This window comes from Peromyscus californicus, unplaced genomic scaffold, assembly GCF_007827085.1.
Source record: "Peromyscus californicus insignis strain IS unplaced genomic scaffold, ASM782708v3 Scaffold_15__1_contigs__length_86483966, whole genome shotgun sequence".
NCBI classification, from domain to species: Eukaryota; Metazoa; Chordata; class Mammalia; order Rodentia; family Cricetidae; genus Peromyscus; species Peromyscus californicus.
Window position 1 is genome coordinate 68,517,882 of NW_026294447.1, and position 21,610 is coordinate 68,539,491.

At 52.0% G+C, this 21,610-nt stretch overlaps 2 protein-coding genes across 2 annotated transcripts in view; one reads left to right on the plus strand and one right to left on the minus strand.

The window, feature by feature from the left end:
* The first annotated feature begins 15,999 nt into the window (after positions 1 to 15,999).
* On the plus strand, positions 16,000 to 16,919 carry LOC128110554 (40S ribosomal protein S24-like). The gene has a single exon (XM_052738227.1). It carries the CDS (start codon positions 16,511 to 16,513, stop codon positions 16,892 to 16,894), a length of 384 nt encoding a protein of 127 aa, XP_052594187.1. The 5' UTR covers positions 16,000 to 16,510; the 3' UTR covers positions 16,895 to 16,919.
* A 913-nt stretch (positions 16,920 to 17,832) lies between these two features.
* Lrrc74a (leucine rich repeat containing 74A) overlaps positions 17,833 to 21,610 on the minus strand; it is a 28,491-nt gene continuing 24,713 nt past the window's right edge. Inside the window, exons 12-14 of the mRNA XM_052738228.1 lie at positions 18,920 to 19,027; positions 18,034 to 18,116; positions 17,833 to 17,845 (exon numbers count right to left, since the gene is read on the minus strand). Of these exons, the coding sequence (XP_052594188.1) occupies positions 17,833 to 17,845; positions 18,034 to 18,116; positions 18,920 to 19,027 (204 nt within the window). The remainder of the gene's footprint in view (positions 17,846 to 18,033; positions 18,117 to 18,919; positions 19,028 to 21,610) is intronic.

Consider the following 21,610-nt stretch of genomic DNA (forward strand, 5'->3'; position numbering starts at 1 on the left):
GGAGGCCTCTGACTCTTTGCTCCCTGCAGTTTCCAGAAGGGCTGGAACCACACCTGTAGTTGGTTTGTGATGGAGGGCAGCCTAGGACACACAGCTAAAACACTCCGAGGGCATGCAGAAGTTGAGGCTGGGAAGACATGTCTCCTAGTCTCTTCCCACTCCTTCCTGGGTGCCCTGCCCACCCTGGGTCTTGTGCCTCCACGGGGGAGGGTGACTTTACCTCTGTTAGAAGGGTTTCTGAGTGGCCCATGGGCCTGGCTGGCATGGGCTGCCCTGAGACCTGTTAGTTCGGCTGCGTCACAGCGGTGTTTTACACAGCATGGGCATGCCCAGCAGTCCCGTGGAGGAGACGCTGAGCCTTGTATGGGGGCTTAGGGTAGAGGAGGAGTCTAGGAACTGCCTCAGTTTCTCCTATATTCACAGCTATATCTGACTCTGTTTCAGCCTGTTGAGGCATTTCCCTCAAGTCCTGCCTCTGTCTCCCTAGTGCTGTGATTAAAGGCGTGACCCCCACACCTGGCTCATATTTATAATAAATTACCTGTTTATGTGTGCGTCTCATGTGGGTATGTGCACATGAGTGCAGGTGCCCGTGGAGTCCAGGAAAGGGAGTCAGATACCCTGGAGCTGGAGTTACAGGCAGTTATGAGCTGCCCCGTGGTGGATGCTGGGAACCGAACTCAGGTCCTCTGCAAGAGCAGTATTCACTTTTAACTGCTGAGGCATTTCTCCAGCCCCTAGAACGGTCACATCTTTAAAAAACAGGTTGAATTTGGACTGATGTGAGAGGTGCGTCCTGGTGAGATTAGCGTCCCTCCATTTGCTCCCACTTCACCAGATCAGACCAGGAAAAGCAGATTCTCCAGGCCAGGCGGAAGACTGCGTGTTGTCTAACTACTGGAGGGAAAGAGCTAAGAGTCTGTCTGTGACCTCTCTCACTGTCCCACCTCAAGCTAGGCTGGATCTTCTCAGAGGGGAGCCAGATGGCTCAGTTATCTTTGGATAAGCAAGTGGAGGGCCCTGCATCCCTTCCTGGCTATGGCTCTGGAAGATAGCTGGTCTGGAGACTCCCCGGTGTGGACACTGCATGGTGTAGACACTGTGGGTGCCCCTAGGGTCCTGAGTAGGGTTCCTGCAGCCTCACTTCGGAGCTTAAACAACAAAGCCGTTGTAGGCCGCAGTAAAGGGCAGGCTGAAGCCCTGGATTGCCCATGATCTGGTGGCACAGACCAAAGCCTTGTCCTTTGGCTTTGTGGAGAGCCAGGCGGGACATGGTGACCCTTGTTGGAGTCCTTCTTCTTTACAGAGAGAAAGCTGTAGCTTATCCAAGGTCCTGTGACTGGTAAGTACCAAAGCTGGAATCTACCTTGTCCTGGAGAGCTCAGGATCCACGGCTGAGGAAGTCTTGTCTGGGGGTAGTTGCCTGTTTAGCTGTTGACCCCATGCAACATTTCTGGGCCTCAGTTTCCCTGCCTGTTCCCCCTCCAGATCTACCCCTGTTCTGCCCGACCCCAACTCAGGCTGGCCTCAGACCTCTTCACAAGCATGAAGACGAGGAGCCCCAAGTGTATCAATTTCTTCTGGGTTCTGGGAAAATTTGCATTGGAACAGGGAGGAGATTAACAGGCCGACTTGGGAGATGCCAAGGGAGGAGTCCAGGGCCAGGTTCCCAGCCTTCTGGAGGGAAGGTGGGTGTTGAAGTGTGGGGGGTGCTGCCTGAGGCCCTGGCTGCTGTTTGGTTAGCCCTTGCCAGGGAGGGCGGATTTTCTGCTGTCTGGCTTCCGAGACCCTGCCAGGATCCAGGCTGGACTGAAAACGGGACTGAAGGCTGTCTCCACTGTCCTCACCCCAACACACACGGGGCGGGGGCTCTCCCCCTCTTCTGTGGAGCCTGGATCCTTCCCAGGCCTACTCCCCGCCCACCAGCTCAGTTTCCCGGTACCAACTGACCCAGGACCAGCTGTGAATACAGGGGACACATCTGGAAGGTGGATCCAAGGTGGCTGCCTGCCTTGGCAGCTGGCTTGAGCTGGGAGGAGCAAGGCAGGCAGGCCCCAGCCGCCATCTGGAGGAGTTTCTGAATTACCCACTGGCTAGAAACCAGAGGCCAGAGCGCGCCTGGGCCGGTCCTGCTGGCTGCGACTCCAAAGAGCCTCCTGGCTCCAGGCCTCACCACTGCTTCCTCCCTCCACCCCACTGTGTCTTCACCAGCCTCTCAGCCCTGCAGGCTCCTCCCCAGGCACTGCCAGCTCATGGGGACTGTCAGCTGGACACTCACGCTACCCACACAGTAGACAACGCTACCCACACAGTAGACAGGGGAGACCACCCAGGATCCCAGGACCTGGCGAACGGCTGGTCCTCTGCTCTCTCCCTGACTGTACCTGCCACCTGTTGAGGTCAGTCCTGGACTCCGCCTCTTTTTCTCTTAGAGACGCGAGTTCCATCTGTCAAGCTCAGAGGGAGGCCAGGCCACATTCTTCACCATTCCCAGAAAGGCCTGATTGAGATAGTAGTAAGGGCGGTGGCCGTCACCGTGTCCTCTAATACTGATGTCCAGGCAGAATGGCCTTTTATACTTAAAGTCCTCTCTCTCATCAGCGCTAGGAATTTGGCTCCGTTGCTAGAACGTCTAGCAAGCACAGAAGCCCTGGGTTAGCTCTCCAGCACCATGTAAACCAGTTGTGGCATTGTTATTTTAATCCCTGCACTCTGTAATCTCAGCACTTGGGAGGTAGAGGCAGGAAAATCATATCAGTCTAGGCTCCATGAGATCATATCTGAAAAAAAAAAAAAAGACGTCCTTCCCCCAGACATGACGGGCTGTATAATTTTTGAGGCCATTTGTTTTCAAATTAAAATGTTTTACAGCTAGGCATGGTGGCACACGCCTTTAATCCCAGCTCTCAGGAGGCAGAGGCAGAATCTCTGAGTTCAAGGCCAGCCTGGTCTACAGAGCTAGCTCCAGGACAGTCAGGGCTACGCAGGGAAAACTTGGCTAAAAAGAAGAAAAAAATTAAATGTTTAAAATAGTAACAACAGAGCATGAAACTCACTGTGGGGCCTTGTGGGACTTGTCAACCCATAAAAGAGAGTCCCTAGAAGCCCTGGCCCTCCCCCGCCCACTCTGGCCTGCTCCATCTTTCCTAGATAGTCTTTAAGAGCTTGGCTGTCGAGTCTTGGCACTGACCCTCCTGTAGTGGATACCTATTCTATCTATGACCTTGAAGCACTGTCCCCTAGAGATGTAGCAGGTAACTGTCCTACCTCCCTATGACCTTGAAGTACTTGTCCCTGGGGCAGGGCTCAGGGCTACCCTTAAGACCTGAGTCTTCTCTCCCTCCTGGGCTTGGATGCTGAGATGGACCTGGGCGGAAGAGCAGCGTTGGACTGTACCTTGGACTTCCAGGACCCTGTGTTAAATCTCCATGCTGTAGTGAGTCTTCCTCCCTAATGAATCCCTTTACCCTTGAGGCAGACTCCGTGGATTTCTCACCCGACTCACTCCATTTATTCTTCCTCACTTCCCAAACGTCTTCAGTGCGAGGCTTTACATTCTCATGAACACCAGGGAAACTGAGGTAACGGGGGGGGGGGGGGCTGGGCCTGCTGATCCCTTGCAGAACCACCCACTCCAGTGGGGCCAGGGGAGGGACCGACTCTGCTGGGGATGGACTCTGGGCCCAAGGACCCTCAGGTGCTGACAGGCGCCAACCAGGGCTCTTGGTGGGGGTCTGGTGGAGGTGGAGTCCGGCCCTGTCTTCTGTTACCCATTGGTGTCATTTTCCCTGGGCGAAGCCAGGCAGCACTAAGACTGCTTTGCCAGTCCCAGACCAGAACCTTGGTTCTTGAAGCCACTGCTCGGCAGCCGGCTGCCACAACCTGTGCAGCGGCCGCCTTTGGAGCTGTTCAGTCCCCTGAGCCACGGGGAAGGCAGGGACCTAGGTTTGTGCTGGAATGTTTCTTGATTCAGGAGGGTGGGTTGGCTGTGACAGACAATTGGGCCAAGTCAGTGCTGAGAAAGACGAGACCCAGTGCTGAGACAGATGGGCTCTGACAGGATGCTCTGGCCATAGCCAACTCCAAGACCCTGCTCTCATGGTCTAGTCCAGCCATCCAGGCCTGTCAGACATTTGCACCTCTGTTTCTCCATTAGGGTGGGTTTAGTCAGGACCCTGGCAGTCACCATAGTGGGACTCAGGTTAACAAGGAAATGGCTCGTCCCCACAGCTATGAAGTGGCTGCTGGATGGTGTTTTCTATGGAGGTCCTTATGATCACTTAACACGTGCCGCTTTAATTAGGGCTTTAACATTCCGTGTTACTGAGGAGAGCAGCCATTTGAATTCACTCATATCTGTGAGGTGCTACTCAAGGCTGTAGCCCAGGTTGGTGGTACACACGATGGCCCGGCACTCGATAAGACTTCCATACACAATAAGGGATCCGACGTAAGTCAAGCTGGTGCCAAGTTCATGCCCTAACCACTAGACAGCATTTCCTCACCATCACCTCAGTGTCCCCTGAGAAACTTCTGAGGGTTAGGAGAAGTTCCAGGAACAAATTCAAATGGAGACCTGGATCGGGCCTGGGCTGACAGGGGGGTGGGGTTGATCTCAGCTTTGTTGGAGGGAGCTTAAGGAGATGGGGAGGGATGTCTACTCAAGGAACATCTTCACTCTTGAGGTATCGGGTGCGTCCCACTTCATGGGAGACCCCTGGGTCTGACTAGGTTGACTAACTGCCTCCCAAGCCCTGTAACACGGTGGTCTCGGGCATCTGGGGAAGATGTCTGTCAGGAAAGGTGTCAAAGTTTCTGGAAGAGATTACTCTATTCCTAGTGTGCCTTCAGCCTTGCCCACGGAAGTCAAGTCCTCAGTGTCCCAATGTAGCTGGGGTGTGTGCTCTTACAGATTTTATGTGTCCATGGGTGTGCCTAAATGTGCCCACAGAGGTCAGAAGAGAACACTGGATAGATCCCCTGGAACTGGAGTTACAGGCAGTTGTGAGCTGCCATGTGGGTGCTGGGAACTGAACCTGGGACCTCTAGAAGAGCAGCCAGGGCACTTAACCACTGAGCCATCTCTCCAGGCCCTGCTCTTACAGTTTTGTTAGACCGTCATCCTCTGGGACATCCCCTCTGTCTTCCTGGGCATCTGAGAGCATTCACCTAAGGGGCACTTATGCACAGGCATTGCCCGGCAGCCACTCTCGAGGAAAACCCACAGCTGGGTGGCAGAGAGTATGACCCATGTGCCCTTCTGCCTGCCCTTTAAATGTATGCATGGCATTCCTCAAGTTCTGCACTGTTTCAGGCATGGTCCTGGGCATGGAGATCACTAGGGAAGCAGGACGGAACTCAAGGGGCTCCAAGTCCATTAGGATGATGTATCACTAGACTCTGAACACAGAGTATTCATACGCAAAGAGAGTATGGTGCCTGTGTTCTTCATTTTCGAGGATGCTTTTGGCTACAAGCAACTATAGTTGTACTTTCTCATTGGGACCATCAGCCCACAAATAATGACATGGAGACTTATTATTAATTATGAAAGCTTGGCCTTAGCTTAGGCTTTTCCCCAACTAGCTCTTATAACTCAAACTGGCCTGCTTTTATTTATTATATATACAGCATGTATGCCTACAGGCCAGCAGAGGGCACCAGATCTCATTACAGATGGTTGTGAGCCGCCATGTGATTGCTGGGAATTGAACTCAGGATCTCTGGAAGAGCAGTCAGTGCTCTTAACCTCTGAGCCATCTCTCCAGCTGGCCTGCTTTTATTAATCTACATCCTGCCACGTGGTTCGGTTACCTCTCCGCTGTGCTGTGTGTCTGACTTGCTTTAGTCTCCCTGGCGTCTCCGCCTCTCAGAGTTCTCTCTCTCTCCTGGAAATCCCACCTACTCTGTCTTGCCGCGCTATTGGCCATTCAGCTCTTTATTACACCAATCACAGTGATGCATCTTCACACAGTGTAAACAAATATTCCACAACAAGTAACAGAGAAGTGGACTGAAAGCAGCCTAGAAATATCTGTCCACTTCACAAGAAGGGCTTGGGGTAGTGATGCCATCGAAGACTCTGAAGAGATGGTTGTCTTTCTGCCCTGCCATTCTCAGTATGATTGGTGACACTATCTGAAATTTCTTCCCCCTCCCACCTCCCTCCCACCCCTGAGACAGGGTTTCTCTGTGTAGCTTTGGAGCCTGTCCTGGAACTCACTCTGTAGACCAGGCTGGCCTCTAACTCACAGAGATCTGCCTGCTTCTGCCTCCCGAGCGCTGGGATTAAAGGTGTGCGCCACTGCCTGGCTCTCTCTCTCTTTTTTTTTTTTTAAAGATTTGTTTAATTTTTTACATATACAGTGTTCTGCCTGCATGTATGCCTGCACGCTAGAAGAGGGCACCAGATCTCATTACAGATGGTTGTGAGCCACCATGTGGTTGCTGGGAATTGAACTCAGGACCTCTGGAAGAGCAGCCAGTACCATCTCTCCAGCCCTACCACCTGTAATTTCTAAACTGGTTGCCACAGTTCCAAACACCACATCCTCACACAATCAAGGCAGCTTGGAGTGGAAGGCAGGCAACCCTCCTGTATCTATTCCTTTTATCAGAGATCCTGGTGCTCTTCTCTTTACATCTCATCGGGTTAACTGGGTCACATAAGGATGTCTAGCTACAAGGAAAGTTGGGTGTTCTGGCTAGTTTTTGTCAATTTGGCACAAGCTAGAGTCACCAGGGAAGAGAGAATTTCAACTGAGGATGGACTCCATCAGATTGGCCAATGCGCGTGTGTCTGTGGGGAGCATTTTCTTGATTGACAATTGCTGTGGGAGGGCCCAGCTCACTATGGGTGGTGCCACCCCTGGGCAGGTGGTCCTAGGTTCTATAAGAAAGCAGACTGAGCAAGCCACGGGAAGCAAACCAGTAAGCAGCACCCTCCTCCATGGCCTCTGCATCAGCTCCTGTCTCCAGGTTCCTGCCCTGACTTCCTTTCATTATACACTGTGATGGGGACCTGTCACCTGAAATAAACCCTTTCCTCCCAGGTTGGCTTTGCTCACTGTTTCATCACATCAACAGAGACGCTAACTAGAACACTGGAGAACTGAGTACCGGGAACTCCCAGTTTCTGTCTCATAGAAGACAGAAAGGCAGTGGCCATTGAGTGGGAAGAAGTCACCTGCCTCTGCCTCATCTAGTGAAGGGTCTCAACTGTGGTGGAACCAATCTTGCTGATAACTATTGTGGAAAGTTTTGTTTTTAACTTTAGGCGTGTGTGTGTGTGTGTGTGTGTGTGTGTGTGTGTGTGTGTGTGTTTCTCTGCCTATCTTTTGTGGTGAGATGCATTTGCTGGAGGCAACAAATAGATGGATTTGGCTTTTGCCTGAATTCCCTGGTCTGTGTCTTATGATTGGAGAATGAGGCTATTTGATATTCAGAGTTATTTTGGAAAGTGGGTGTTGGTTTCTGCCATTTCGTTGATTTTATAGTATTTTCCCTTCTCTCTCTTCTCTTGCCTAGCATTATTTGAGCATGATTTATTTACTTCTTTTTTTTTTTTTAGACAGGGTTTCTCCATGTAGGCCTGGCTGTCTGGATCTCACTCTGTAGGCCAGGTTGGCCTCAAACTCACAGAGATCCACCTGCCTCTGCCTCCCAAGTGCTGAGATTAAAGGCATGTGTCACCAACGCCCGGGTTGGTTTATTCTTTTCTGGGGTGAGGTCTCTTCTCTGGATTTCAGACTGCGTCCTGGGCCCTTCCAGGCATCTTATAGTGGGGTGAAGAGTAGGGAGTAAAAATCATTGCTCCCGTTGATAACCACTGATTAATCTTCCTCCTCATTAGGAGGAGCAAGGAAAATGATCTCAGTTTATTTTCTGTTGCTATAACTGGAAAGTTTAAATCCCCAGGTAGTGAATAACGCTGCCGATATGCTGCTGATATTAAGTCAGATCAGGCCGAATTAGTAAATCCAGGTTTAATCGGAGCAGAGCATTCCTGGGTGGTCCCAGGAGAAGAGGAGAAGCCATGAGGGAAAGCCAGGAGAAGTCTTGGGTCAGACCTTAAACACCCTCCGGGGTGGGGGGGTGGAGCCGCTGAGTGGTGGGTCTGCTCAGGGGCGGGGTTTGGAGAAGGCAGCTCTAGGAGATGTCCCCAACATCACAATAACCAAATATCTGAGGCTGGCAATGCCCAAAACAAAGAGTTTCCAGGTATGGTGGCGTACACCTATAATCCTGGAACATGTGAGGCTGGTCTTAGATGCTCACACACGCCTGTTGAGGGCCTTTGCAGTCCTCCCAGCCTGAATGGCTGCTCCTCGAGGTGTCCCCAGGACTCCCCCATGGCCTTAATCCTTTGGTCAAATTCAATTTCTCATCTGCTTATTGTAACCCTTCTCACTCCCCGCCCAGCTCTTTTCCACTGTTCTTTCCTGGATTTTCCCCTAGAGCACATCTGATTTGCTGTGTGATTTATTATATTATTAGTTGTCAGTTTACTCTTGTAAGAATGTAGACTCCACTTAAGAAAGTCTTCTCTTGCCGGGTGGTGGTGGTGGTGGTGGCGGCGGCGGCGGCGGCGGCGGCGGCGGCGCACGCCTTTAATCCCAGCACTCAGGAGGCAGAGCCAGGCGGATCTCTGTGAGTTCGAGGCCAGCCTGGGCTACCAAGTGAGTTCCAGGAAAGGCTCAAAGCTACACAGAGAAACCCTGTCTCGAAAAACCAAAAAAAAAAAAAAGAAAGTCTTCTCTTTAAAACAGATTTCTCTTAAGCCAGGCATGATGGTGCATGCCTTTGATTCAGCACTTGGGAGAAAGAGGAAGGGGGATTGTGGGTTCAAGCCCAGCCTGGTCTACAGAGTGAGTTCAGGTCAGCCAGGGCTACATAATGAGACTTTGTCTCAGACAAACAAAGATTTATCTCTGTGTGTGTATATGCACATATGTTTGTGGGTGCTGGCAAAGGCCGGAAGAGGTGTTGGACCCCCTGGAACTGCAAGTACAGGCAGCTGTGAGATGCCCAGGCCTGGGAACTGTGCTCCTGTCCTCCAAAAGGACCTTTATCTCCCAATCTGCCTATTGCCACCCTAAGTGCTGGGAGTGCTACTGTGTACTGTGTACAATTTATGTGGTGCTGGGGACCAAACCCAGGGCCTCAGGAGTGCTAGGCGGGCACCCTACCAACCGAGCTACACCCCCGGATTCCTCCTCTGTTTGTTCTTAAAAAAATGCTTTATGTGCATGAAAGTTTTGCCTGCGTATATGTATACGTACTATACGTCTGCCTGTTGCCTGCAGAGGCCAGAAGAGGGTTCCGCGGAACTGGAGTTATAGACAGTTGCAAGCCACTGTGTGGGTGCTGGAAGCCAAGCCTGGGTTTTCTCCAAGAGCAGCCAGTGCCTCTAACCGCTGAGCCCATCTCTTCTGCCACCCCCCACCCCCCTATCCCCACCCCCCACCCCCCCCACCCCCCCGCCGCTCCGCACATGCCTCTTTGGAAGGATTTACATTCTGAATTATCCCCCCGATAATTTCAAAGAGGAGTTACTGCTGCATCACACCATATTGGGGAAAAGCATTTTGAGGCTATCATCCCAAGTTTGAAATGAACAAGTAAGTGGAGGCTCAACTGTGGGGCCAGGAAGCAGGGATGGGGAAGCCCTTAAGAGCCATCCAAGAGCCGGGCGGTGGTGGCACACGCCTTTAATCCCAGCACTTGGGAGGCAGAGCCAGGCGGATCTCTGTGAGTTCGAGGGCAGCCTGGTCGACAGAACGAGTTTCAGGACAGGATCCAAAGCTACACAGAGAAACCCTGTCTCGAAAAAAAAAAGCCATCCAAGAGATGGGCTAGTGTGGCAACCTTCCGTGTGTGTCGGGGGAAGGGACAGCATCCCACACGTGTTTGTGGCCTGCCTACAATTGACTGCTCCACAGGCAATGAGACAATGTTGCGCAATGTTTCTCTAGAGAGAAACTTTGGAACCCAAGGTCCTTCCAGCCGCTGTCTTGGCCTGCAGCCTCAAAAGGCAGACTGGCTTTGCCTTAGGAAGGGTGCAACAGTGCCCCAGACTCCTTTTCCTGCAGCTCGGCACTCCTCGCCGGGAAACAAAACCCCTCATTATAGCAGGGGGCACGTTGGGGCTCTCAGAGAAGCCCCTTCCGAGGTCCCAGGATTTGATGTGCATACGTTGTCAGCTTTTGCGGTTTTTCACGGGCTACAACCTCCACCCCCAACTCTAAATAAACACCTACTCTATCCCTAACATGGTCTGCGTTTTTAAAAGAGCCCCCCACCCCAGTAGTCCAAGCTTGGCCCCCACAGGACCTGAACTATCCACGTGGAGAAGCTGCTCCCCAGGCAGGTTGAGGTTCTGACCTTGGCTGTCAATATGCTGTGTGCTGCTGTTGATGCCAGTGACATGGCTGCTTTCTTTTCCTTTCCTCCCTCCCTCCCTCCCGCTCTCGCTCTCTTTCTTCTTCATTTTTTTTTTTTTTTTTTGATAGCCAATAGCAATCTGATTTTCCTGAGCCAGTCCTTCTTCCCATGACCAGCTTTCAGAGAAGTGGGAAAAACCTTAGTCCAAATGGAGGACTTGTAAGGCCAGAGCGCCCCCTGCTGGGCAAAGTAGAAACCAGCGAGGTGGCATCTCAGCGGGACTCTCAGGGATGGGGCCGGTTCCTGGGGGCTTCAGTCTCTGACAGGCGCTTGTTTGAGTACGGCACACACAACAAATGCAGACACGAGCACGCTTGTGTGTGCACTCGTGTTTCTCACTTACCTTGGGCTGACTCCGGCGGATCTCCGGCCGTTCTCACTGACCCTGCTCACCCTGGACCCCGACTACACCAAGACTCCGTTGGTCTAAGGGCTCAGTCCTGCGCAGGACTGAGATGCCAGCCTCAAGTGGGATTCCGAGGATGTCTGCGTTTCTGACTGGCCGCGTAAAATCCCGAGTCCCGTTTCCCCCTCACTGGCTGTGCCTCACACATCGCCAAGGCCGCAAGCTGGGGCCAGGGGGCTCGTTGGGTAAATGTGCATGCCCCTCCAGCCTGGAAACCCGAACTTGGACCCTGGAAACCCATGTAAAGGCCAGATAGGGTAGTCTGTGTCTGTCATCATACCCCTCCCACGGTAAGATGGGAGGAAATGGGAAGCTTGTCGACCAGCTATCCAGAAACATTCAGCCAAACCAGCAAACAGGAAGGATTCTCTACCCAACGTGGTGGAAGGTGAGGACCCACACCTGAGGTTGTCCTCTGACCTCTACATGCACACTGTGACATGCTCATACTCTGAAACATAAACATGTGTATGTGTGCATGTGCCACACGCGCACACACACACGCACACACACAAATATAAAAAATATAAACCAGACTCATAGAGGATAACACTCCAGGACAGTCAAGTGAAGGTGGACCTAGAGCAGGGTCCGAGGGCTGACGCTTGGGAACCCTCTTTGTGGAGTCTGGACACACCATCTCCTCCACAACGACTTGTTCACCACCAGGAAGTCCAAGAGCCAGGGTTTTTATGGAGTTTCATGAGATGGGCATGATTGACAGAAGGAGGCCAGAGGATTAAACTCTCCCTCCAAGCCACCCCCCTGGGAGGGGGACATTTGGGGCTGGACGGGAAGGTCTGGCTGCAGTCTTGGTCTTTCTGGTGATCACCTCCCACCCCAAAGCCATCTGAAGGTTGTATGAATCCTCCATTAGCGTGACAAAGACATCTCTTCTCGGGAAATTCCTAGGGTTTTGACACTCTTGCCTAAGAACTATGGAAAAAAACCAACCTATTATTTTCAAGCTGGGGATGAGGCCTGGCACCAATATGGCAAATACTTTTTCTTTTCTTTTTTTTCTTTCTTTTCTTTTCTTTTTTTTTTCTGTATCTGCACACATCTATACAAGTAGGAATGTTGGGTCCCAGGCATCTTGAACTCATAGCAGCCAGCCAGTTATCCTGACATCTTCAAGTACTCTCAAAAGCCGTGGCAAGACAAAGCGACAAGAAGAAAAAGAAAAACAAAAATCTCCCTGCCAGGCATGATGGCTCATGTCCACCAGCTTAGCCCTCAGGAGGCTAAGACGGAGGGCTGTAAGAGCACTTGAGGCTAGTCTGGGCTACAGTGTGCCACCAGAGGTGGGGGAAGGAGGGAGGGAGGGATGGAGGGAGGGAGGGAGAGAGAGAGAGAGAGAAGAGAGGAGAGAGAGAGAGGGTGAGGGAGGTCCCTCTGAGGATCATGCTGCTCTTCTCCCCTATGGGGCACGCTGGGCTGGGAGCCAGCTCCCACAGCTGCCCAGCCTTCCTTCCCCCTTCCCCCAATGTGATGTCGGCTTCCTGAGAACCTTTCCTTCATTTTGGTTCAAGGCTGCTGGTCAGAAGCCAGGGTCTTAGGACACAGGCTAGCTTTGCCAGCCATTGTTTCCTTTTGTTTAACACAAAACAAATCCCGAGCCCCCACTTGGCAGGGCAGGCTTGGTTTCCTGAGGACACTGGAGCTGCCTGCCACCAGGGCTGACTTTGGAGGCCGAGGCTTGTGTGAACGCTCTCATCCCTTCCTAATCAGCGTCGTGACCATACCTGCTCTGAGAAACAAGTGGGCTATGGTGCTTGCTTGCTGGGATGGGAACTCTTGAATCCAGAGTCCGGGCCTTCCCCAGGACTTGTGGTGGGGCTTCCCTTGGTAAAGATGTGTTGGCATCCTGCTCTGTTGGTCTATAGGTCATCCTTGCCCCACCATGCGAGCTAGAACTGCCGTTCCTACGTCCTGTTTCCCTTAAGACCCTGGGCTGTTTGCATACCAGCCCAAGATTGAAACTCCTCCACAGCATTTTTAAGATTCAGTACTGGGGTGTGTTGAGATAGCCCTGCCTGCGCCCTTTGGGTCCCAGAGTCCGCGTTACCCTCTCTCAGAAGTGGAATACCACTGTCATGAGGTTGAGAGAGGAGTTAGCTTTCTGGAGGGAGTAAGGATGCTCTTGGTAAATTATAGGCTACCCACAAGGCCGGAAAACAAGAAAGGGTTCATATGCATTATTCCATTTACTCTTCACAGGGCTCTGTAGAAGACAGGATACTATTATCATCCCCAATTACAGGTAAGGAAACTGAAGCTAGAAGTATGGACCCCACTGCTCAAGGTCACAGAGGTGATAACTGGTAAAGCTAGGTAGATTTCAAACTGGGAATTGCAAAATGCCAGAATTTACGCGGTTGACCACGTTAGGGCTCTCACGCACGGAGGTATCCGTCCTGTTTCCTGCCGCTTTATCTCCCCGGTGGGACAGCTGAGCCCCATGGGAGTGGAGGCCAGGGGTGGGGATCGGCAGACTCATACACCTTCCCCGTAAGAATTTGACCACAGCAGAGCATGGAGTGGAGTGCTGATTGGCACGGCTGCCTTTGTCTCCTCCTAAGCCGTTCCAGCCCTCACAATGTGTTTCCCACTTTGATGTCTGCAGAGCGAGCCCCTTTAAAACTGCCCCCTGGTGGTGAAAATGTGCAAGGCAGCCTCAGAGGGACAGGGAAGGACACGGAGTCTCAGTGCGGTGCTTTGCTACCTGGGAGATCGTGGACAGGATGCTGAACTCCTCCTAGCTGGGAAACGAACTTAACGGTGCTCACTTTACAGTCCTGGGAGGACGCAGGGCTTGTTCTCAAAGCCCAGTTGGAGTATGGAAGGAGGGATAAACCCAGGCTGCTGTTTCCCAGGGTATACAGCCGCCTCTAGGCTCTCTCTCTTCTTGATGGCCTCTGCTGCTCCTGCTTAGGTTTAGAGGCAGAGTGGCCGCAGCCCCTCCCACCTCCAGGCTCCCGCGGGCTTGCTTGTTGGGCTGGGCTTGCTGGTGCTCCTGCAGTCCTGCTCAGTGGTGCTTCCTGCTGCCTACCGGTCTGGCTAGATAGGGGACTGGCTGTGGAACTCTGTCCAGGTGCCAACTTTCCTTCCTTCCTACAGGAAGTGCACGGTAGTTCTTAGTAACCCCGACCGACTGTGAGAACGCGGAGCCGAGGAGGGGTTTGCGCACTTAATGGGCTTCCTGGATCCCTGGGGTTGATCAGGCTGGGTTCCAGGGGCAGACGTTCAAGATGCTGGAAGAAGTTCATGGAAGATTCCAAGTTTAGGGAACGTCCCTGAGGAGCTCAGTGGAACGTTCTCATGAGGACTTTTGGAGCTGACCTGACACCTAGTGGCTACAAATGGGAATGACGCCAACTTTGGGAGTTGAATTGGGTGGAGGCCGGCCACTTGGGATACTAGGGGAAGGTTTGGGCCTCTCACGTACTTAGGGTGGAGTGTCAGGGTCAAGGGGTGACCTAGAGGGCTGAAACTGGTGATAGAGGTAGACTTTAGCTCTCTAGACTGCCCTCATTCTTAGAAATCAGCCTGAAAGAAAATCAAATTTGTAGTGATCGTAGCTCCCTCTTTAATTTTATACGAAGATGAACAGAAAGAAACGGGAAGCTTTCATTGATTTATAGTCATTCTAACTTTCAATTTTTGTTACATGTTTGAATGTCCCTTTCAGCCATACACAATCCCTAGGCCCTATTAGTTATGGATGCTCCATAATAAATTTGTAGGTTATGAAAGATTTCAAAGATCCGTGACTTCAAAAACCCCAGCTTTCTTTGAGGAGACAGTTCCGACAGCCACAGAACACCCCCGATATGTCCGCTGCTTTCCTTCTTCTCCACCATCCTCACTGTGACCCTGAGCTCTTATCTCACCACCCAGCTCCTGGAAACTCAACTCCAGCTCAGGATTGTACCGTCTGTGGTACCGACCATTAGTCATTTGCTTGTCTGATTATCATGTGCCGAAGACAGGCGCTGTCTGCCCTGACTGCTCTACAGTGGTCACTGGTGACGTGATACTTGACATGCTTCAGCATGCCACAGCCTGGCCAACTGTGGTGGTTTGAAAGAAAATGGCCCCCGAAGCGAGTGGCACTATTAGGAGGTGTGGCCTTGTTGGAAGAAGTGTGTCCCCGTGGAGGCGGGCTTTGAGGTCTCATACATGCTCAAGGTACCGGTAGCCCAGTGTCTCAGACCACTTGCTGTTGCCTGCAAGATGTAGGACTCTCAGCTCCTTCTCCAGCACCATGTCCGCCTGCATGCCTCCATGTCCTACCATGATGATAATGGACTGAACCTCTGAACTGTAAGCCTCCACCCCAATGAAATGTTTTCCTTCATAAAGAGTTGCCGTGGTCATGGCGTCTCTTCACGGCAATAGATACCCTAACTAAGACACCAACCCACCTGAGCCCTGTGTGTGCTCACGGCTCTTCCTTTTCTTCTTTTTGTTAAATTCTCCCATCTTGCCTTTCTCTTCTCTTCCCTCCTCTCTTCCTCTCCACTTGTTTGTGTTGATGTAGGAGGGTGTAGGCATGTGTGTGCCGCAATACTCTTGACGCCTGAGCCGTCTCTCTGGCCTCTTTTGCTTTTTGAGACTCACCAAGTAGTAATTTTTGTAGTGTGTGTGTGTGTGTGTGTGTGTGTGTGTGTGTGTGTGTGTGAGAGAGAGGTGTGTGTGTGTGTGTGTGTGTGTGTGTGTGTGTGTGTGAGAGAGAGAGAGAGAGAGAGAGAGAGGTGTGTGTGTGTGTGTGTGTGTGTGTGTGTGTGTGTGTGTGTGTGTGGCACGAGCGCTTCGGCGCCATAGCATTCACACGCAGGTCAAAGGGCAACCTTCAAGAGTTTTCCTTCCATCGTGGATTCCAGGATCGGATTCAGGTAAGCGTGTGCACCCAGTCCCTTTGCCATCTGAGCCGTCTTGCCGGCCCTCTCAAGGAATTTTTAAATGCAACACAGAGGGATGAGCTCTGGAACAGACTGAGAAAGTTTTCTTTTCGATGTTCCATTACTCAGGCGAGACCCCTGAGGCTCCAAGGTCAAGGGACCAGGCTGTGGTGTGATGAGGTTGGACTAGACAGATGTCGAGTCTCTTGATCTCTTACCCTAGGGTCCTTCCATGTGGCCCCACAAAGTTCCTTCTAAAGGACCCTTGCTTCTTCAGTGTCTCTTTCTCCTCACACTGCCTCCCGTCTACACAGTCTTTCCCCTTGACTGAGCTTACACTGACCATGGCCCCTGCCTCTGTGACTTAACCTCTGTGACTCCTTTCCTTCTGTCTAGCAATCTTGCATTCCCAGTTAGTCATTGTGGCTCTAAATGAGACCACTTAGACTGTGTCCCTGTGACGTCACTAAACCCCGAGTGTTCCCCCACCCCAACGAAGGGAACAGCCTCAGCAGCACAGAGATGCCCAGAACCAAGCCAGATTTTATTTGCTCACACTGAGCTCTGGTCATGGCATCTATCCATCTGACCTTTGGTTGAATCTCCTCACAGCCACCACAACTTGCCAGGACTTCTCTCGTTGGAGCTTCTTTCCAGACAGGACTGGCTGTTGTGACTTCCAGGCCTTTAAGAAACTGGTCTGAGGGCAGAGAGCGGTCCTCTTTTCCTCCCGTGCAGCTCGGGGCCCGTAGCCATCATGAATGACACAGTAACGATCTGGACCAGGAAGTTCATGATTAACCGTCTGCTTCGGAGGAAACAGATGCTTATTGATGTCCTTCACCCTGGGAAGGCAACAGTACCAAAGACTGAAATTCGGGAAAAGCTAGCCAAAATGTACAAAACCACACCAGATGCCATTTTTGTGTTCGGATTCAGGACCCACTTTGGTGGCAGCAAAACAGCTGGCTATGATTCTCCTCTAGATTATGCTAAGAAGAATGAGCCCAAACACAGACTGGCAAGACACGGCCTCGATGAGAAGAAGAAGACCCCCCGCCCCCGGAAACAGCGGAAGGAGCGCGAGAACAGAATGAAGAAGGTCAGGGGCACGGCAAAGGCCAGCACTGGTGCTGGCTAAAAGCCGAAGGAGTAGCTCTGCGGTGATTTGATTTGTGGTGATGGACAGACAATTTCGGAGAGAACAAATAAACTCAAAGCTTAGGTGTCTGGAAAAAAAAAAAAAGAAACTGGTTTGAAAGGTAAGGGCATAAGGGAACGCTGGGCTGGGGAGGTGATAAGGTAGCTGCCCTGCAAGTGTGAGGACCTGAGTTCAGATCCCGGATATATAAAAGCCCGTGCGATGGTGTCCCAGTGCTTAGAGCTGGGTAGGAAGCTCACTGGCCAGTCCATCTAGCCAATCGGTGAGCTCCACCTTCAGGGAGAGACACTGTTTCTTTCTTTCTTTCTTTTTTTTTTTTTGGTTTTTCGAGACAGGGTTTCTCTGTGTAGCTTTGCGCCTCTCCTGGAACTCACTTGGTAGCCCAGGCTGGCCTCGAACTCACAGAGATCCGCCTGGCTCTGCCTCCCGAGTGCTGGGATTAAAGGCATGCACCACCAACGCCGGGCTGAGAGACACTGTTTCAAACATTAAGGTGGAGAGCAGTAGATGAAGGTCCCAACCCTCTGGCCGCCACAAGTACGTGCACACACAGAGGCACGCGCACACACTCGCATGCATACACGTGTGTGCGCACACGCACACACCAGACGGCCAGGGAGATGGCTCAGCAGTTCATGGCCCTTGCCAGAAGCCTAACAACCTGAATTTGGTCCCCAGAATCCATGTCACAGAAGTGGTGGACTTATTCCCACAAGTTGTCCTCGACCTCTATAATGGAAATGTGGCACGTATCTACCCGTCTTGCCAGACCTAGCTTAAGTCCCACCCAAGTGATGCCCCTTGGTCCCCTGTGCACCCCCCCCCCAGTCACCCCTGTCCTCACCTTGGAGGCCTGAATGCTGTCATGTGGGCTGGAGTTCCTCGGGCACGGGTCCCAGGCTCTTTCTCAAGTCTTGCTACGTCAGTGAGCTGAGGATGAGAAGGAAGGTGGACCTCGGGGCCTGGCCGTGGGCTCTGGGACGAGGCCTCTGGGATACTGTAAATAGTCTCCTCTATCTCACAGAACACAGATGGCAGACGGCGGGGGCCCAGGGCTGACACCCATCCCACTAGGGGCCCTTTGGCAGGCAGGGGGAAGGGCTGAGGGCCATGCTCACCTGAAGTCCACCACACCGTTCTTCTCGTTCAGCTTCTTTATGAGCTCCCTGACCTGGTACCGGTTGATGGGGACCTTGTTTTGCTGAGAAGGTGGATGGAATGTGTTATGGGGTCCTCTGCTCCTTCACACCCAGGGACCCCCCCATAATGTCTCACTCTTGGGACCGCTGGTGGCAGTTGAGGGCTCAGAGATGGCTACACCTACCACAGGGAGGTACCAGAGGCAGCCGCTTTCCATGGCACTGCCTTGCCTCCAGAGGACCCCCTACTTCCGGGGAGGGACAAGGACTCAGGATCCAGGAGCAATGCGTGGCCTGCTGAGGTGGGCAGGAGCTGGACTCTTCACCATGTGAAGGCCATTCTTGCTCCCAGATACCTAGTCCTGGCCAGCCCTCTTGTCCGATGGTCTGGGTATTAAGCATTCATCCCTGCCCGGGCCCCAGACCCTTCCCCCAGGGCCTTCCCAGGATGTTGTCACAATTGATCCCTTTGAGCATACATTTCAGGGGACCTCCATTCCATTCACTATGTTGGCAAGAGGGACTGTGGGGGCTCAGAAGTTGGTGACGTTGAAGGCAGAGTGTGGGAGCTGCGGGGAAACGGCCATTTCTCCCATCTTTACTTTTTATCTTCCTAGGAGCCAAACGCAACAGGGCAGGGGGGGGGGCTCTGAGATGAACGTATGCGTCCGGGGTGAGGAGTGGCATCAAGCCACGTGACAGATGTGGGCAGGGGGTTGAGGGAGGTGTTGAGTTCCCCTCCGAGTCTAGATGAATGAGGGCAGTGCCCTCAACCAACCTTACAGGGCAGTATGAAATGCAAGCACATGCCAGCCTGTCCACTTCCCCGCCCCACATCACCCAGATTCCCCGGGAGTCAGCACACCTGTATCATGGCTTTCCGGAACTCCCCCACAGGCATGGTCATTGATTGCGATGGATTCAAGTTCTTGAAGAACTCCACAATTGAGATCTTCTGTTGGTCTGTGTAGTTCTGAGGGGCGCAGGAGGTGCCAGGAGCAAACGCTTGGCTTTATTATGGCTATCACACCTCCCTCCTCGTCCCCCAAAGAGTGGCCCGAACTCCTGGACCCAGAAATCCCTGGGGAATGGGAGAAGGCAGCTCCAGCTTGAGGCCATCTGTCCTTCAACCACGGCTTTAGAGCGAGTACCAAGTGCAGGCCGAGGAGCTACGGCGCCTGCATTTGTCCAATTCCCGGCAGCCTCACCCCAACCCAACAGAGGCTCCACTCATCCCGTCCACTCCCTGACTTCACAGACGGACACCAAAGCTGCTAAGCAGCCCCTAGTATCTCACAGGTGCCCCATGGTGACCAGATCGAAGTCTATTATTTGGCTTTGAAATGACCTCCATCAACACCCTGCGCAGTTGGGGCTCTGTGGCTGGTGGGTGGGGCTTCTCTCAGCTGGGAGAGCACACAACTGCCTCGTGATTGGTTGGATGGGCTCTAGGCACACCTGGGGTTCTTACAGTCCCCCACAAATATACCCATGGAGAAGTGCTTTGCCAGGAAACCTTAAAAGCAGCATTTCTGTTTGTATCCTCTCAAGTCACTCCCCATTGTCAGAAAGATGGCCCGTTAGTCCTGGTGGATTCACACCGTTTCCAGGGCTCAACAGTTCTCATGGCTCCCTGCGCCAGATGGAATCAAACCCCAACGCAAGGTCTGAAATCTGAGGATACCAACCACGTCTAGGTCAGCCTCCTTTCTGGCCAGCTTTGCCTTTCAGGCTTCTTTCTGAGTCTGGAGTCCCAGGATTTCTCAGCTGGACTGACGTGGTTCTGCTGCCTCCAGTGGCCCCGAAGGCCGCCTGCACTTGGTGTGTAAACCCTCCCTGCTCAGAAGTCCTCTTGCTGGAAACGCCTTCCAGGCTCCATGCTCACTCCAATCCTTCCTATTCTTCTGGGATCCTCCCCAGCCCCACCTCTGCCAGGAAGCCCTCCTTTTCTCTTAGCTCATCCCTGGGGTGTTTTTACTTGGAATTTCGACGAAGTTTGGTGGCCATGCTCACTTGTGACCTATTTCTCCTGTGACATTTTCTTTTGGTCACTCCTGAATCTGTCCCGTCTTTCCAGCCACCTGGTTGCCTCTTTCCAACCGTAGTGTACACAGATGTCTTATTTCATCTCTACCTGAAGATTTCTTTCCCCCTACACTCTCTTTTTCTTTGCGGTGCTGAGGATTGAACTTGGACCTCACACACGTTAAACAAATGAACTGCCACTGAGCTATATACTCAGATAACCCTCATTTGATTTAGTATTTTGAGACAGGGTCTCCTTAAGTTGCCCAGGCTGGCTACTCTGTAGCCCAGGCAGGCACCCTGAGTACTGGGATGGCAGGTCTGCACCACTACTTGAGGTTTACACTCAAATTTAAATTTATATATATATATATATATTGCTGTTCCTGAGATCCAGCAGCATCTGGCTCAGGGTCTTTTTCTCCCACTCTCCATTTCTTTCTCTTTCTTTCTTTTTTCTTTTTCTTTTTTTTTTTTCGAGATAGGGTTTCTCTGAGTTTTGCTTTTTTTTTTTTTTTCTGAGATAGGGTTTCTCTGAGTAGCCTTGACTATCCTGGAACTCACTCTTTAGACCAGGCTGGCCTCGAACTCAGAGATCCATTTGCCTTTGCCTCCCGAGTGCTGGGATTAAAGGTGTGCGCCACCACTGCCTGGCTTGCCACTCTCCATTTCTATTCTTTTTTTTTTTTTTTTAAATATTTATTTATTATGTATACAGTGTTCTGTTTGCATGTATCCCTGCAGGCCAGAAGAGGGCGCCAGATCTCATTACAGATGGTTGTGAGCCACCATGTGGTTGCTAGGAATTGAACTCAGGACCTCTGGAAGAGCAGAGAGTGCTCTCTTAACCTCTGAGCCACCTCTCCAGCCCCCATTTTTATATTCTTTAAAAACAAGAAGTGGGACCCTCGCTCTGCATCCGGCTTCCCTTGTAAAAACCCATCTCCCCCTGGTTTCATTGGAGTCTTCTTCCTAAACAAACCTGATACCTTTTGCCTTCTAGAACTTTGCACATAATAATTTTCATGGAAGATCTTTTTAGATTTAGTTTTGGAAACTGAGGAATGGAACCGATCAATCAGAGGCCAGAAACAGCCTGAGGCGGGGGAGGGGGGCACACCCCAGGAACTGCATTAGCACAGCACCCCCAGATGGCGGCCCCCAGAGGTGCAGCCACACCTGAGAGACACCAGACCAGGGGTGCAGCATTCCTTTCAGCATCAATATTCGCTTGATTTTTAAAATTTCACCCTTGTACCTACTTGTGATTTTCTGGAGGCACACTAAGAGAGGGCTTGCCGGGTGTGTGCCCAGAAATAAAGGACTCTGCTAAGTGTGGGATGATTCGGCATCCAGTCTTAGAAGCTGCAATCCCAGGGCGCTTATTATGTCCAGGCCTTACTCTGAGCACCTTATACCTATTAAGTAGTTCAGTCTTCACAGCCACCCTTCTCGTCTCTTCCCATTTTACAGGTGAAAAGACTGAGGCACTGAAGGCCTCCGTGGCTTGCCTTTGGAGGCACATTAGTAA

Coding starts and splice junctions, on each gene's coding strand:
- LOC128110554 (XM_052738227.1), top strand. CDS start 16,511: ATGAATGACACAGTAACGATCTGGACCAGGAAGTTCATGATTAACCGT.